General features: G+C 37.6%; 2 protein-coding genes and 1 pseudogene across 2 annotated transcripts; 1 reads left to right on the top strand and 2 right to left on the bottom strand.

Moving 5' to 3' along the window:
• Positions 1-1,161: 1,161 nt before the first annotated feature.
• LOC142616032 (uncharacterized) lies at positions 1,162-1,800 on the bottom strand. The gene has a single exon (XM_075788924.1). The coding sequence runs from the start codon at positions 1,798-1,800 to the stop codon at positions 1,162-1,164; it is 639 nt and encodes a 212-aa protein (XP_075645039.1).
• Positions 1,801-8,913: 7,113 nt separating this feature from the next.
• LOC142616031 (uncharacterized) lies at positions 8,914-11,699 on the top strand. The gene is made up of 6 exons (XM_075788923.1): positions 8,914-9,130; positions 9,278-9,439; positions 9,533-10,034; positions 10,138-10,396; positions 10,859-11,108; positions 11,683-11,699. The coding sequence occupies exons 1-6, from the start codon at positions 8,914-8,916 to the stop codon at positions 11,697-11,699; spliced, it is 1,407 nt and encodes a 468-aa protein (XP_075645038.1).
• Positions 11,700-11,758: 59 nt separating this feature from the next.
• Positions 11,759-17,946, bottom strand: LOC142616030 (G-type lectin S-receptor-like serine/threonine-protein kinase At1g67520; annotated as a pseudogene).
• Between the last annotated feature and the right edge of the window lie 343 nt (positions 17,947-18,289).

Raw genomic sequence — 18,289 nt, 5'->3', positions numbered from 1 at the left:
CAAGGAAGCCCCATCCCACCCTATCATACGCCTTGCTTATATCTAGCTTTACTACCATCTAACCCTTTTTCCCCTCCTATGATTCTACATCTTCTGCAACACCTCAAAAGCTACAATTGTTTTATCTGTGATCAATCTGTCTGGCATAAAAGCACTATAAGCATCGGATATGATTTTTGGTAAAATAATTTTAAGCCGATTAGCAAGAACTTTGTAATGAATACATGAAATCACATTGCCTAAAAATGATGAGATGGAACTTCGAGAGATATTGGGGATCATTTTTTTGGGGGGATCAACACAATATGTGTGTAATTCATTTTGTGCAACAAGTGACCCAAATTTAGTACTGATAAAACAGCTTCAGTAACAGCAGGTCCAACTATATGCCAGTATTTTTGGAAGAAAAAAAGGGACTTACCATCAGGCCCATGTGACTTGAAGGGATGTATCTGGACGAGGGCTCGTTTAACCTCACTAGTAGTGTAAGGTCATAATAGAATATGTTTCATGTCAGTTGTGACAAGCTTGTCAACTGAGTCGAGGACAACCTCCATATTTGCATTATCTGCGTCTGCTATTGTAAATAGATTTTTGAAGTAATTTTCTTCCACTTTAGCAATCTCATTTTCTTTGTTACACTAGCTACCTGCATCATTGAATACCCACACAATATGATTTTTTCTTCTTCGCTGACTTGCCCTTTGGTGGAAGAATTTTGTATTTTTGTCCCTTATTGCTAGCCAAATTGCCCTTGATCATTGTCTTTAAGATACTTCCTCCTAGTAAAGCAACTTGTTTATTTCACCTCTGACCATTTTGATCCTTTTCACTTGATCTCCATTACTTCGACATGTTAACTCCTCCAACTCTCTATGCTTTTCCTCAATTTTTTCTTTAGTATTTCCAAAAGCAAAACGTGACTAGCCAAACAAAGATGTCCTGTAGTTTTTAATTTTTTCATACAGCCTAAACATCAGGCTGCCATGAGGAGTAGACCAGTTCCAGGCTTCTTGAATGACCCATTCACACACGAGGTGCACCACCCATTTTTCCTCAAACCTGTGGGGGAAGTTTTTCCTGCGGACTGAATTATTTGGGCCATGAGTGGTAAGAAATATTGGGTCATGATTAGAGTAAGAAACCTGTAGATGTGTGACTCTACAATGATGGAAAAGCTCTCTTCCATTCCATTGTTGCACAGGCCCGATCTAGACATTGTTGGACATAGGTATCGTTATGCCATCCATTATTCCATGTGAAGATATTACCAACATACCCAAGGTCAATCAAAGTACAATGAAGTAGTGCACTATAAAACGCTTGCATGAAGGCATGTGCTTTTGTTAATCTACCTTGCTTCTCCTCCGATGATAGGATTTCGTTGCAGTCCCTAATACATATCCAAGGCATTGAGTATTGAAAGTGGAGATGGCATAACAAACTCCAAGTTTTGTGACGAAGATTTTCTTTTGGTTGGCCATAGAAACATATGATTCTCCAAGGTGGACCCGTGGGGTTGATCATAATGGCGTAAATATATTTCTGGGAAAAGGTTTGAACATGCAAGTCTACTTCCTCCTTCCAAAGCATTGCAAATCCGCCACTTCTCTGCAAACTAGGAACTGTAAAAATCGCTTGGTATTGTAGGTCTTCTTTTATATTTCTCATCTCCCCCACCGATTTTTTGGTCTCCATGAGAAATATAACCTTGGGCTCTTTAACTTTCACAAGATGCAAGAGAACGGTTAGTGCTCGAGGGTTCTCAAGCCCCCAACAATTCCAATTGAGGATATTCATTGTTATCGTCGGGGTTGTATCGTAGCCCCCATCGTTGTGTATGATGATTTTGTGTTGCCGGTCAAAATCCTAAGCCGTTTTTTGTTAGTCTCCTCCATCTCCGAACCACCATTAGCTTTGTCACTGTGCCCCCATTTCTTGCTTGCAAGTTTTGTCCACTCAGTGAGTCTAGTACCATATTAGTAGGTGGTTTACGAGCATTTTTCCCCTTCCCTGTCTTAACAGAGTCATGTTTGTTATTAAACACATTAGCTATCTCACATGCCCCATTAAAGAAAGTGTACATTGTGCTAGTATTTACCTCAGCATCAGACACTTCTTCAGTTACGCATTTAATAGGAACACTAATTAGATCAATCTCAGGAATTTTGGACCTATTGATTCTTCATTTTCCATATCAGTGGGATTTAAGGCTATCGTTTCAGCATTAACTATCCTTTTCATTCCAATCCTCTAATTTTCTGGCTTTCCATGCTACACAATAGCTCCTTGGTTTGATTTTGGATGTGGCAGACCCCTAGTGTGTTCTATTTGTTTTATTTTCACACCGTCGAGGTGGTCTGGATGGCTTCCTTCCTGAACTATCACACTTCCTCTTGTTACTTGCTCTCAACCATTCCCCGTATGGGAGCTCATCCCCCTTATCTATTTTCTCCATTGAACATTCTTATAACTCATGGCCCAACATACCACAATTGTAGCATAGTCCTACAAGTCACTCATATTTGAAAGCGACCCGAATTTCATCTCCCTCAGGACTAACAATAGGAGCCCGATGGCAGATAGGTTTGGTTAATGGAATTTCAATACGGATCTGTAAGAAGCATGCCTGGTCAGATGCACTGGCCTTACTATCCACTTCCACCACACAACCTAGACTACTCCCAATATCCTAGCCTACTTCTTCATTTATGAGGTCAAAAGGTAGTCCCCAGACCTGAACCCAAATTGGTAGGACTGGAAAAGAACTTGACCTCGCCGTCATGCCTTTTTCCCATCTTCGGAGCACTATAATTTGATTATCAAAACTCCATTATTCATAACCCATCTCAATTGGCTTTCCATGGCGAACTTAAATTGGATTAGGCCATCTCTAACATCCACCATCTACAAATCATTTCCTAGCTTCCAAACCAATCGCAACAAATCCTTTGCAGCTTTTTGGTTAAGTGGCTGAGAGGTGAGAAACTTCCCTATAATACTAAGTAAATGTTCTTCAAGTGTCCTAGCCTGTTGGATTGGCCGGAGAGTGATTGCTTCCCCTTCTTCTAACGTGAGTCTTACTCTCAATACTTTCGATGAAGTCTAAGTCCATTCTACAGGCAAATAAAAAACTCACCACTCGTACTACTTCTTAAGGAAGGAAAAAGAAGAGAGACGGTGGAAGAAAAGCTCATCCCTGGTGAGAGAGAATGCTCCTACATAGCTGAGGAGAGGAAACGATATTGACTTAATTAACTCAATCTTCAATGAGGCGGTTGATCTTCTACTTACAAATTATGATACAAGTGAAAAAATTGTCATAAATTCAATGATTTTTTTTTTTTTTGATGTGAACTACTACCATATATTAAGAAGAAGAATAGGACAGTACATCTTGGGTCACTAACTCGTCTAGGAAAGGAGGCATATCTCCAATCCAAGTACATGAATCTGATAAATTCTTAGCATAATGGGCTAACCCATGAGCTACTCTGTTCCCACTCCGTGGCACAACAGAAAATTTACACTCGCCAAAATTAGATGCTTGAAGTAAGGACCCTGAAATCAAGTTGCATATACTAGAAGGAGGGGCGATAGAACTTATGAGTGAATTATAAACCACCATGGAGTCTCCTTCAAAGATTGCAGCACATACACCCTGATCCCAAGCAAATCACAATCCCTCCTCCATTGCTTTGGCTTCAGTTTCAAGAGGCCCCAACAAACCATGAACCTTCATACTTAATGCAGCACGAACCAATCCAAAATGGTCCCTAACAACCACCCCAATTCCCACCAACCTCTGCCTTTAAAAAACAGCACCATCCACGTTTATTTTAAGACATGGAGGATGAGGAACAGTCCAACCAACTTGAACCTGTGGTTTCTTCACCTAAATCTTATGATTCGCCACTTGAAACTCCTCTAAATAATCCATAGTCCAACGGGCAATAGCTGAGGCCGATTTATGAGCTGCACCTGTCCTTATTTCATTTCGATTGGACCAAATCCCGCAAGCAATGGCAAACAAACAAGCCAAAGACTGGGTAGGCCATTGTTTCTTGTTCCTAGCATACCAGACTAGATCGAGGAACTCACTAACCTCCCCCAAATCAGCTTCAAACTCCACATTCGCAGCTAACCACACCTCCTTATCTCTAGCACAGTGCCAAAAGACATGACCTGAGGACTCCACAGCTACCCCACATTCTTCACAAAAATTATCTGAAGTCACCTTCTGAGAATGCAAGTTGGCTTTAGTTGGCAAAATGTTCCTACATGCTCGCCAAGCAAAAGCATTAATCTTATTAGGCATAGGTAGCTTCCAAATACACCTCCAGAAAGAAACCAAATGCTGGGAAGATGAACTCTCACCTTGATGAGTATCAGCCATGGCCATGCGAGTAACCCAATAAGTGCTACTAACGGCAAACCAACCTGTTGGAGTAAAAGCCCAGATCAGCCTATCTTCAGGCAGAGTCGGGCTAAGGGGAATGGAAAGAATAGCTTCAGCATCAAAAGGAAGGAAAACTTCGTGGATAATATCAGACTTCTAGGTGGCTGTAACCAGGTTGATGAGAGCAGAAACCTTGGCATCAGTAGGGAAAAAATGAGGAAAAGTTGCAGGTTTATAAGAAGACGGAATAGGCAACCACCTATCACTCCACAATCTGGCAGAATCACCATTGCCAATCTACCACCGACACCCTATTTGAATAGTTTTTTGTGTCGCCATTATACTACGCCATGAATATGACGCATTTCTCCCCAATGATGCACTTAGAAAATCACCATAAAGAAAATATTTAGCTTTATAAACCCGGTAGAATAATGAGTTTGAGCATGTTTGAAGCCGCCAACCTTGCTTAGCCAACAAGGCAATATTAAATGCTTTCAAATCATGAAATCCCATGCCTCCCTCCTCCTTTGGAGCACACATCTTGTCCCAACTTAGCCAAGCCAATTTTGAATGGTTATCCTACTACCCCCACCAAAATCGCCTCACCAAACTAGCAAGATCATCATACAATGCATCTGTAAGCTTAAAACAACTCATAGTATAGGATGGAATAGCTTGGGCCACTGACTTAATCAAAATTTCCTTGCCGGCATTTGATAGGAGCTTCTCTTTCCAGCCATAAAATTTATTCCCTAATTTTTCTTTAAGATCATTAAAGGTGTTACGTTTAGACCGCCTAACCAGAGAAGGTAACCCTAGGTATTTTTCATGCTGCCTAATCACTGAACCCCCAAAATGCCGTTGAAATTCCTCTTGAATTGCACCTGGAGTATTTCTGCTAAAAAATAGAGCCGTCTTATTCCTGTTTAGTTTTTGCCCCAACACTGCTTCATAAACTAAGAAGATTTGCTACAATACTTCACACTCCTCCAATGTAGCTTGGTAGAAGATCAAGCTATCATCTGCAAAAAATAAGTGAGAAATGCGAGGGGCACCACGATAAACAGCTACTCCTTTAAGGTTGCCCCTTTCCACTTGTTGTCTAATCAAGCCCAATAAGCCTTCTGCACAAAGTAAAAATAGATAAGGAGAAAGAGGGTCCCCCTGACGTAGACCCCTAGTAGGAGTAATACGCCCTATAAGTTTCCCATTAATCCACATAGAATAAGTAACAGTGCTAACACATCTCATTACAATCTCTACCATCCTCCTATGAATGCCAAGTTTTTCCATAATACCCTTCAAACAAGCCCACTCCACCTTATTATACGCTTTACTCATATCTAATTTCAAAGTCATATTTCCAATTTTCCCTGTTTTTTTCTGACTAATATGATGCATAGTCTCATAACCAACAAGGATATTATCAGTTATGAACCTACCCTTAGTGAAATCACTTTGGTTTTCACTGACAATGCCAGACAAAACATTTTTAAGCCTATTAGCCACAGTCTTAGAAGCAAGTTTATAAATGACATTACAGAGGCTTATAGGTCTATACTCTGTAATCTTGCGAGGATTTTTAACCTTTGGTATAAGGATAATGTGGGTGTCATTAAAATCCAGAGGAATTATCCCATGATTTAAAAAATTTTAAACTGCCAGTGTAACACAATCACCAGAAAGAGACCCAAAATTTTTGATAAAAGAAGGGGGGCATACCATCCGGATCTGGATCCATTGTAGGGTGCATTTGTTTTAGCGCTTGATACACTTCTATTGCTTGAAAATCTTGGCCAAGCAAACAGTTCATGGGTTCAGAAACCACAGCTTGAACAGTCTCAACAACTCTCTCAATGTTAGTCAGGTTGGAAGTGATGAAAAGCGAAGAAAAATAGTCTAGGACAATGCCTTCAATTGCCTCCAGATCTTCCTTCCACAAACCAGATCAATTCTCCATCCCTTCAATAAAAATTTTCTGATTTCTAATAGAAGCTTTGACATGAAAAAATTAAGTATTTCGGTCACCAGCCACCAAATACAAATTTCTAGAGTGTTACTGCCACATGACCTCCTCGGTGTTAAGCCATGAATTCGATTCCTTCCTCACACTTCTAATATCCTCGCTATGTTGATCGGGTTGTTGCTCAAGCCTTTGGAGAGTGGTTTGTAACATTGAAACTCGGCAACCCACATGACCAAATTCTACCTTATTCCAACGTTGCAAGGACTCCCTGCATGCCTGGAGACAATTTCGGATCGGAAAGCCTGATGAGAATGATAATCCATGCTCCCAAGCTTCACTGACCACCTCCGGACAACAAGGATCACGAAGCCACATGGCTTCAAAAAGAAACAACTTTCCTTGTCTCATTCGGTGTCTAGTATCATGGATCCATTGAAGACAAAGCATGTAATGATCAGATTCTATTGTAGAAATATGGACCACCTTAGCATTAACAAACTTTTGCATCCACTCTTCATTAGCTAGTGCATGATCCAACCAAGCCCATACACTATCTCCGTTCTCACCCGAGTATCCCAAGTCCCTGAATTGACACAAATCCACCACCTCACGAAATCTATCCATTTGTCATTGCGGTCTAAGCTGCCATTCTAACTTTTCAGAGTTACTAAGAATTTCATTATAGTCACTGATGCACAGCCAAGGTAACGTATTGTGACGACCAAAAGTTTCTAAAATTTGCCAAGTTTCTTCCCTTTTACTAGTATCAGGTTGGCCATAAAAGCCTGTAAAACGCCAGCACCCTTGTACATTCCTACACACAACCTTAGCATCAATGTACCATTTTGAATAGCCCTTGATGTTGACATAAGTCTCTGGTTTCCAAAGAAGTGCTAGACCCCCACTTCTACCCTCACTTGGCACAATTAATCCCTGGGTAAAACCAATGGAATTCTGAATTTCCTTCATCTTGTTTTGTCTTTTCCTTGGAATCTTAGTTTCCATGAGGAAAACTAAGTTGGGAACTTCTTTTTCAACTATGCTCTGGAGAGCTTGAACTGTGTGCAATGGCGGCACCACGTTATGGTCAGGGTGTTCCCAGGAACACCCTGACTTGAAATTTATATATACAATTTTTTTTTTACCCTTAAAAAATAAAATAGGAACACCCTCACATTAAAAAAAAATATATATTTGTTCTACTTTCAAGCCAAAAAAAAAAAAAAACCCAAAAAAAAATTTCAACTAAAATCTAAAAAAAAATTGTAACAGAGAAAAAAAAAATGTAAGAGCAAAACATCGGACGAATCATAGCAAGCCCAACATCAAGCCCATTGCCCACGGCAAGCCCAACAGAGATAGAGGAAGCAAACCCACGGTTTCTCAACCAAAAAAAAAAAAATACAGACCTCAAATCAGTTATCAGAGTTCAGTACATCATCACTAAAGCTCTTCTCAAAAAAATTAAAAAAGAAAACCTAAAAAGAGTTCAGTAAAGCTAAGCAAACCTAAAAAAGAAAAACAGAGCAACGGCGCTCCCCTTCGAAGTTAGATCGATCCACCGTCCACGGTTCTAGTCGCTCATCGGACATCGGAGATCGCCAGATCGATCCAGCTCCAGTCGCTCATCGGAGATCGGCCTCGTCGCCCTCGTTGCATCGGAGACGGAGATCAGTCCGCAACTCCGCATCATCATCGTCGCCGCGCTCATCGTCGCCATCGCCATCGCCGTCGCTGTCGCCATCCCAGGTATTTCTCTCTCTTTTTCTCTCTGACTCTCTGTCTCTCTCTCGCCTCTCGGTCTCTCACTCTTTCTATACTCTCTCAAATTTGAAATGAAGATAGGAATAAATGAATGAAAATGAAACTTATAAGTTATAACTGTGTGCCTTTATTTATGACTCTCTCTCTCTCTTTAGTCATTATTAAATTTATGACTTTGTCTCCTTGTTTGTCTCATTGTTGAACTGGTGATCCGTGATTGGCTGGCTGATTCCAGAAGCACTCAGTTTTGTTTTTTATTTATTTTTTTTTTAAAGAAACAAGCACTCAGTAACACTTTAACTTTATTATTTTTTTTACTTTTTAAATTTGGCATTTTTCTTTTGTCTTTATCTTATGATTGAATCTTATCCGTTGGTTGGTGTGTAAATTGAAATGTGTTGGTATTGGTGTTGCCGTGTTGGACTGTTGGTGTGTATTGGTATTGGACTCAACTCAAAGACATTAATTGTCTTTTAGCGTTATTGTGATTTGTAAAATTGTGATTGTGAAATTTTCTGATTGGTAGCTAGTTCTTGTGAAATTTTCTGATTGTCTTTTAGCGTTAATAATTTAATTAATTAATACATTATAAAAGACAAAAAAATTAAATTATGTTAGACAAACAACAATTAATAATCTTATAATTAATGAAACAATAATATAACAAATTATAATTTATAAAAGACAAATAAATTAATGAAACAACTAAATAATAATAATTAATAATTTATTGATATTTCAAATAAACTTATAATTTATTGTTTATTCTTTTGCTAGAATTATGGACAAATACTTGATAAAAAAACCACGTACACAAGATTCATCTCCTGTGCAAGATTCATCTCCTGTGCAAGATTCATCTCCATCTTCTAAGCGAAGTCGTGTTGACTTTAACTTAGAAAATCTTCCTTCAGATCCTGGGCTACGACAAAAGATATCATCTTATCATCCTAATAATCATGATGAAATAAGAAGATATTATTTAGAAAAAGGCCCTTGTTGACCTCGTCATGATTACCCGGTATCATATTTTTCTAGAAAGCCCCGTCGATTTAGAGTCAAATGGTATGAAAATAGAAATTGGTTGGAATATAGTATAGCCAAAGATGCAGCATTTTGTTTTTATTGCTACCTATTTGGGAAAGATGTTGGTAAGCAAGGAGGATGTGACACTTTTGTAACGAAGGGATTCAGACTTTGGAATCAGCTTGGGAAGTTAGATTCCCATGTTGGAGGAGTTAATAGTGCTCATAACCAAGCTGTCAAGAAGAGTGAAGATTTACAGAAGGAAAAGCAACACATTCAAAGTGTCTTGGTTAAGCAATCAAATCAAGATAAAGTTGAATATCGGATTCAATTAAATGCAATAGTTGATTGCGTAAGATTCCTTTTATTCCGAGGATTAGCTTTTCGTGGTCACGATGAATCTCAAGGTTCAAATGATAAAGGAAATTTTCTTGAGCTTCTACAATTTTTGGGGGATCATAATGAATCTATCAATGAAGTGATGCAAAATACTAGGAAAAATTGCAAGCTTACCCATCCTGATATTCAAAAAGACATGGTGAATGCAATTGCACATGAAACATCCAAAGCCATCATCGAGGATCTTGGCAATGGGTTCTTTTCAATATTAGTTGATGAGTCACGTGATATCTCAGTGAAAGAACAAATGGCACTCGTTCTTCGTTATGTGAACAAACAAGGAATTATTATTGAGCGGTTCCTTGGTATTGTACATGTAGCAAGTACCACCGCTTTGTCACTCAAATGTGCTATTGAAGGTTTACTTTGTGAACATAATTTGAGTTTATCGAGACTACGTGGGCAAGGTTATGACGGAGCTAATAATATGCAAGGTGATATCAATGGTCTCAAAACTTTATTTTTGAAAGAGAATAAGTCAGAATTTTATGTCCACTGTTTTGCTCATCAACTTCAATTGACACTTGTTGCCGTTGCTAAAAATCACATTAACATTGCTGATTTTTTTTTATGTGGTTAGTAATTTAGAAACTATTGTTGGAGGCTCTTGTAAGAGACGAGATGCTCTTCGAGATGCTCAATTTGCCAAAATTAAAGAAGATTTAGAGAATGGTGTACGAAGAAGTGGACAAGGTTTGAATCAAGAGACAAATCTTAAACGTCCTGGTGATACACGTTGGGGATCATATTATGAGACTATTCTCAACTTGATTTTGATGTTCTCTGCTGTTGCTGATGTACTTGAGATTATTGAAGAAGATGGGCTCTTCGACCAAAAAGTTGAAGCTCGATCTATTATGAGGTCAATTCTATCTTTTGAATTTGTTTTTGCTCTACACTTGATGAAAAACATTTTAGGGATCACAAATGAGTTGTCAATAGCATTGCAAAAAAAAAATCAAGATATAGTAAATGCTATGGATCTTGTTAAAGTGTCTAAGTAACGATTGCAAGTGATGAGAGATGATGAATGGACATCTTTATTGACTGAAGTGTCTTCATTTTGTGCCACACATGAAATTCCTATCTTGAACATGGATGAAATATTTGTAGTTAGTGGGAGGCCGCGACGCAACACCCAACAAAATACAAATTTACATCATTATCGTGTTGAGCTATTCTACACAGTCATAGATATGCAACTTCAAGAGCTAAACAATCGTTTTTCAGAGGTGAATACCGATTTGCTAATTTGTATGGCTTGCTTGAATCTAAGTAATTCATTTGTGGCTTTTGATAAGGAAAAGTTAATACATCTAGCAAAGTTCTATCCATATGATTTTCCTGGGACAGATATCTTGGCACTTGACTCTCAGCTTCAGAATTTCATTTTTGATATGCGCAACAATGACTTATTTTTAGAGCTTCAAGGAGTTAGTGAACTTGCTGAAAAGTTAGTGAGCACGAGGAAGCATGAGACTTATCCATTAGTCTATTTGCTTGTGAAGTTAGCGTTGACCCTTCCCGTTACTACTGCAACAGTAGAAAGAAGTTTTTCAGCAATGAAATATATAAAGAATGAACTGCGCAATCGAATGGGAGATCAGTGGATGAATGATTGTTTGGTTGTATATATTGAAAAAGATATAGCTTGTAGCATTGATAATGAGACTATCATGCAACGATTTCAAAATATGAAAAGTCGTAGAAGGCAATTGTAAATTTTATGTATTTACATGTTTTTTGATTGTTGTTGTCAATATATAAAATTTTCTTTTTATTAGATCGTGTAATTTATACTTATTAAGGAACACCCTAGGAAAAATTCCTGGAGTCGCCACTAACTGTGCGGTGGTTCCCAAGCCCCCGATAGTTCCAACTAAGAGTACTTATTGCTTCGGGCGGTGCTGCCTTGTAGCCACCGCCAATCCAAGTTCATTTTTCAAAAGGGCACTCACCTCAAGAACTTCATCATCTTCCCTCCTTTTCTTCGCTTCTGGGTTCTCTTTAGACTCATATATACCATGTTTTGGCTTATGTTTACGTTTAGTACCCACCTCCACATCTTTAGAAACTATTGTACCCACATGCATGGGATGGTGCTGAAGTCTTTTCCATGTTCTAGTATTTGGTCTTGCATAAGTAACATTGTCCAGCCCACTACTTGGTTGGCCCAAGCCCACAAAAGGTGATTCTTGCCATTACTGGTCCTGTTTCTCACAACCTTTTGGACTACATTGACCCCCTTCCTCCTTATTAATATTTGTAACTATCCTAGACAAATCCACCTCAGCTTGGACTGCAGCATCCTCCACAATAGGATTAGTCTCTGCCAAGATTGACTCTTGCACCATAATCACTCCTACCCCTTGACCATCGGCCTTGCCCACTTCCAGAGCAAATGATTCATTTGTTCCCTTAGTGGTGTAAATATGCCCCTCTAGTTCCATATCAGTTTCCTTTAAATGATTTTGGAAAGCATCCTCATCCCTCAAGATATCCGATATTGCACCATGTAATGGAATACTCGTCCCCACCCTATGCTCACCTTCCAAGCTTGTCTTAGACGACCTCTTCTTTCCTAAATGCACATCAACACGCCTAGGTAACTCTACCACTGTGTTCATGACTGGTGCTTCACTCGACAAGTCTGGCCCTCGACTTGAAGCAGCAACAAGAGCCCTTATTCCACACACTTTAACCACTTTTTTCCGAAGCAAACTTGGGAGGTCAGCCCTCAACCATGGCCCATATTCCTGATTTTCTGCTCTCAATTCTCCTCTACTTGAAGCCACAGATCACACTCCTTAGAATTGTGATTCAAGACTCCACACCAATGGCAAAACATAAGTAATCGTTCATAGCGAAACGACGACCATCCCTCCCTGTCTGGACTAAAACGAACCTTCCTACCTCTACATAATGGCTTGTGAATATCAATCTCCACCCTTACTCACATAAAGTCACCATACTCTGTCTTAGACCTATCATAGGAATGGATCACCCACCCCACCGACTTGCACAAATTTTCTACCGTCTCTGTGACCATACGTCGAACAGGTAGATCATGGACTTGGACCCAAAACTTCGCCGTATCAAATTGGAGCCTCTTCAGAGAACTATCATTCTCATACCGACGCAGGACAATCAAATACTTATCGAAACTCCATGGTTCTCCCAACAACACTCGGTTAGCATCAGATTCTATCATTCTAAAAAACAAACAACAAAATGTGGTTGCCCATGTCCTGGATTTCAAAATCCTGCTTAGTATGCCATAAAGGCTTCAAGGTTCAAGCAACAGCCTCAATGTTTAGAGCACGTTTCGTAAAAATTTGGCCACCAGTGTGTATTCTTTCCTGCATACTTGGTTTTCGAAGTTGAAAACGTCTCCCTCATTCTTAGATAAAGATAAACGAGTCTAGGCCTTCGCAAGGTTCTCCATCGTCGCATAACACTCCTTAGAGAAACTTGAGAACCCCTATCCCTCTGCGCAACAAGTTACGAAAGGGAACAGAATTCCTACAGGGTAGGAAACAGAATTCTACAAACCACGGTTTCTAGCGCTGCCAGAAGACCTAGGTCAAAGAAACCACTCAATTTAATTGAAAGAAAATGACAACAATAAATTATTATCTTTTTCAACCGGAAGAATAAAATAAGAATGAATATGGAAAGTGGCAAATTTTTAATAAACGTATAAATTCTTGACAATGTTATATTTACTAAAAACTAAGGGGAAAAAACTAAAATAGGATAATATCTTCAATGAATAAAATTTCACATGGCTAAGAAGTAATTTGAACTAATTACTTATAAAAAAATAAGGGGACAATTCTCTCTTTAGTGCCATGACATATTTATTGACATAGCTACCACATGGCTATACGTCCATGTATCTTGCTTGCATCTCGGATATGGACAAGCCATTCAATGAATACGCTTCTGATTCTTTATCAAAAATATTTTCCTTAATTGCTTTCCTTCCAATAGAAAATGTTGGTTTTTTAGGCAAAGGTAATGGCAAACTTTCATTCGTCAACATAAAGAGCACATCTGACATGGTAGGTCGATCAGTTGCACTATCGTCTACACATAGTAGACTAACATGAATGCATCTTAGTACTTGATTTTTGACACAAGAGTCACTTATTTTTGGATCAATTAATTGTATTCCTTCATCTTTTTGACACAAATCCCATGCCTGAAAAGAAGGTTATAGTCAATTAGAATATCTGAAACACATTGATCAAAATATACATAATTCACAGTTGATGTTTTCTTGACATACGTACATATCCAATGAGGTTGAGCACATGGTTAGTATGATAGAAGCTATTGTTTCTTCTACCACTAACTATTTCAAGCATTAAGACCCCATAGCTGTAGACATCAGATTTTATTGAGAATAGACCCTCCATAGCATATTCAGGGGACATATAACCACTGCATAAAAAGACAAAACAAACATTTTTATTTCACAAATTGACTATTGAGCTTTAATGAGCAATAAGTTGTAGTTGGCAGCAGCCAAAAAACATGTATATCGATGCATGGTTAACTATATTTTATAAGATAACTTATGCATCTTTAACTTACTATGTCCCAACAATTCGATTAGTATTTGCCCCCAATTCATTTTGTTTAAACATTTTTGCCATTCCAAAATCTGAAATCTTCGGATTCATACTTTCATCAAGGAGTATGTTACTAGCTTTTAAATCTCTATGAATAACTCTTGCCTTGAATATTTGTGGAGGTATATCAATCCTTGAATAATTCCTTCAATTATGTTGAAACGCTTCTTCCAATCTAGTAGTTTGCTTCTATTTTGATCTGTGAAATACAAAAGGTTAAATATAGTCAATAATCTACTTTCAGCAAAATGGTATACCAATATATAAATTTGTTTAAGGGAAAAAAATGAAATCTTAAGACGAAAGTGAATGTTGCTCAAACCAAACAGAAAGTAGTCCAAGCTTTTGTTGGGCATGTATTCATAGATCAACATTCTTTCTTCTTCATGTATGCAACAACCTAGAAGCTTAACAAGATTCATGTGTTGTAGTTTAGATATGAGTATCAACTCATTCTTGAACTCATGTATTCCTTGCCTTGAATTTTTGGATAATCGCTTTACAGCTACATTTTGCCCTGTTGGCAAATTTCCCTGTTGTGATGACAAAATAAGCTTATGCCAGCGTAAAAAATGTTTAATTAAAATATCATTCTATAAAAAATAATTGGGTCTTACCATATATACAGGTCCAAAGCCACCCTCTCCAAGTATGTATTCTAATGAGAAGTTATGTGTGGCCGCTGTGATTTGTGCATAACTAAATACACGTAAATCATGCCCCTTTTTCCCATCAATTAAAATATCATTGATATTAGATCTCTCTGATGTCCCTAAATCAATCAATTCATTTTCATCTGCTTCATTATTTCCTGTATAGATTGACATAAAACACATAGAATAAGACTTAGGTACAATACTTAGGTGCTATTCCTTAGGTTCTCCTCTTAAGATTCTACTATGTGGCTTTTTTCTCATGAGATGAAAGTGTAATTTTTTAATTAAGCAACCACATGACAGAATTTTAAAAGGAAAACCTCAGGAACAACCAAACTTTTAATTTAGGAGTACAAGTGTACGAACTTTTAATCTAACATGTTAATTCTATATGAGAATGATATACCTTCAATTACAACTTTTCTCCTTTGTAGATAACACAATATGCACAATAATATTATAAGCAGAGTAACGGCAATGGCAATGGAAATACCAATCCATATCCAGTTCTTTTTTCCTACATTCGGTAATAAGTAGCTGTATTAGTAATCATCATATTTTAATAAAAATTATATTTTGCTTATCGACAATCTACAAGGAGGAGGAAGTGAAATTTTGATGCCTTAAATTCAACTGTTAATTTTGTGGAAGAGCCACTTATAAAGAGATTACATGTCTGGTGTGCATTGAGAAGCCTAATTAGCTTAAGAGATTTAGGGCCCGTTTGGTAGAGAAGTTTGAGTAATGTTGTTTATAATTTCTTGAAATACATGTGGGTGAAAAAGTGCACGGAAATGTGTGTAATGTTGTTTAAAAACTAAAAATGTGTGTTTAAACCATTTTACCAAACAGGGCCTTAAAATTTTAAATGTATCTAGCATTGTGTTGGGTGGAGCGGGGAATAGAGAGAAGGGGATTTAGCGGATGAGAGTTTAATTCATCTAATATGGATATATATATATATATATATATATATATATATATATATATATATATATATATATATAGATTTTAATTAAGGAGGAAGAAAGGATTTAGGAGTAAAAGAAAATATTTGTTCAAATAACAAAATATTCAAAATTTAAAGAATAAAATATAACATTGCACAAAAAATGGGGAAGTGGAAGAGGAAGTAAACAAAGTAGGAAGAAAATGAGTAATGAACTTATAAAGTATGTTTAATACTCGAAATATTTGTGCATTGCAAAGAGGTAGATGGATAATATTAATAGTATTTTCATCTAAGATATAAAAGATCTAAGTTTAGCATACAAACATACATACTAAGAAATTAAATTTAAAATTTTATGATAGCGACTTGGCAAATTAGTCAAGTTGGTTATAGGTTAATGTATACATGATTAATTTTGCAATATTTATGTGCTAGTGACTAATAGGAGTGTGCATGGATCAAATGGGAGATTAGAGGGTTTTTGCAATCCAGCCTAACCTTGTTGAGTTGAAAAATTCTCAACCAGACCCAATTTATCATATGTGTAGAAACCAACTCAACCTAAACATTGGTCGAATTGGGGTGGGATTTTTAAGCAACTTTTTTCAATAAGTTTTTACAATTCACATAATATGTTTAAATTATATTCTAAATTTCAAAATTCATCTTATTTAATTATCAAAATACTAAAATAAATCAAACTAAAAACATTTGACTGATAAACTTATATATATGGTGAATCAAGTGGGTTGAAAAAATTGTCAATCCGAACATAACGTAACTCGAGATTTAAAATAAAATTCCAATCCAACCCATCAACTCACAAAAGATCAACAAGGTTTCGTTGGATTGAGTTGGTTTCATCAGTTAAGTGAGTTAGATGCACAACCTTATCACTTTAAAGCGGGAAAAAAGAATTGCAAATTGCTCAAAAAAATTAGTAAACTTACCCCTATCCGAAGGCTTTGATGATAGAACATAAATAGAGCGGTGATCAGTAGAGTGATTGGAAATGAACTCCCACTTTCTGGTCCAAAATTGGCATCCGGTATTATTATCAAACAGAGAAGTAAAGGCGACACAACTACAGTTGTTCCAGCAAATAGCTCTGCAATCACTGATGCCATGACTTGAATTATAGGGGGGCGAAAAATCTCCAGCTACTAAATATTCATGACTTGATGCCCACACATTGGTTACTTCCATGTCTGGCATCCTCCGTTAGTGTTATAACCATCACAATTATCAGCTCGAGCTATATCTTCTCCTTTCAAGTCCTTTAATTGCCCCATAGGACTAAGCAACCATTCTGAAACCAGACTTTGATTTCTGTTACTGAAATAAAAGTATTCTTCGTCTTCATTTGAAACAATGACGAAGTCATACATAGATGTTACATTTGGTGAAATATTCTTAAAAACCTTTCCTCCCATCAATGCCCCACTTGACCAATAAACCTCCCCTCGTCGCCGAATGATCAATTGGTATCCCTTGGGGTTCCATTCAAGACTGAAAGGCCCTGGATCTGGGATGAGCTCTGTTGACCATGATGTGAGTGACCAAGTTTTGCCAGTTTTGCGGCTGACCCCTAATTTCATTCGGGGCAAAAGTATATCAGAAGGATAATCAAAACTTTGCCATAAGACACGTTTCATAGTTCCGTTCAAATGCAATTCTTTTAAGATAAAATTGCCGGAATCCAATAGAGTAGCAACTGCGCTTTTGGGAGGTTTAGGAGGAGAGTATAAAACCGTAGGATCACCATCTTCTTGTACAATTTTCATTGTTCCCTTGCCGTCCAAGGTAAACATGGCTGAATTGTTAAGAATAGCATTGCTTCCACTGCCAAACCACACAAAAAGATTAAAAGGACGACTTTGATCAGCAATCTCCGCAATTGCTAAGTAGTATTTGTTGGTAGTACTGTCAATCCTGCGGTGGAAGAATCCCAGAGCGAACCTGCGTTTAGCAGAAACAATGTAATTCGAGGAATTGAGGGTGTCACCAGGATTGAGACTGTCACCTGAGGCAGTGGATGATATCCGCGCTGATGGTACGTACACCCATTTTGCAGCATGAGGAGTCCACAAGCATGGAAAGAAGAGCAAGAAAACAAATTTTAGGCGTACAACGTTGGTATCCATATATGATTGATACAACTGAATTTTTCACTAGGATACTACTTGAATGATTCAGCTAGCATAGAAATGTAGCCAAGGTGAAATTTTGGAGTAATTGGATCAAGACAGAGTATCATATATGTATATATATATATCTTATGGAATGACCGCCTAATGAACAAAAGGAACTTCCGCTGAAGTTTGTTGCGTATGAACCTATGGTATGTGACTCCATCGCAAACATTGGGTCAATAATTACGTGTGAAATAGTGACGCTTGATATTTGTTAATGGGCCACCACATGTATCCACCTTAACTTTCTCCAAAAAAAAAAAAAAAGATACACTTTATTAATTTATTTTAGAAT

The sequence above is a fragment of the Castanea sativa genome, chromosome 11 (genome assembly GCF_040712315.1).
Source record: "Castanea sativa cultivar Marrone di Chiusa Pesio chromosome 11, ASM4071231v1".
NCBI classification, from domain to species: Eukaryota; Viridiplantae; Streptophyta; class Magnoliopsida; order Fagales; family Fagaceae; genus Castanea; species Castanea sativa.
This window is presented reverse-complemented; position numbering and strand designations above follow the sequence as displayed.

What these genes read in the sequence shown, in the direction of transcription:
- LOC142616032 (XM_075788924.1), bottom strand. Translation starts at nt 1,800, where the DNA reads ATGAATATCCTCAATTGGAATTGTTGGGGGCTTGAGAACCCTCGAGCA.
- LOC142616031 (XM_075788923.1), top strand. Translation starts at nt 8,914, where the DNA reads ATGGACAAATACTTGATAAAAAAACCACGTACACAAGATTCATCTCCT. An exon ending in GGAAAAGCAACACATTCAAA is followed by an intron (nt 9,440 to 9,532) that starts GTGTCTTGGTTA and finishes TTTTATTCCGAG; the next exon opens with GATTAGCTTTTCGTGGTCAC. An exon ending in TTATTTTTGAAAGAGAATAA is followed by an intron (nt 10,035 to 10,137) that starts GTCAGAATTTTA and finishes TTATGTGGTTAG; the next exon opens with TAATTTAGAAACTATTGTTG.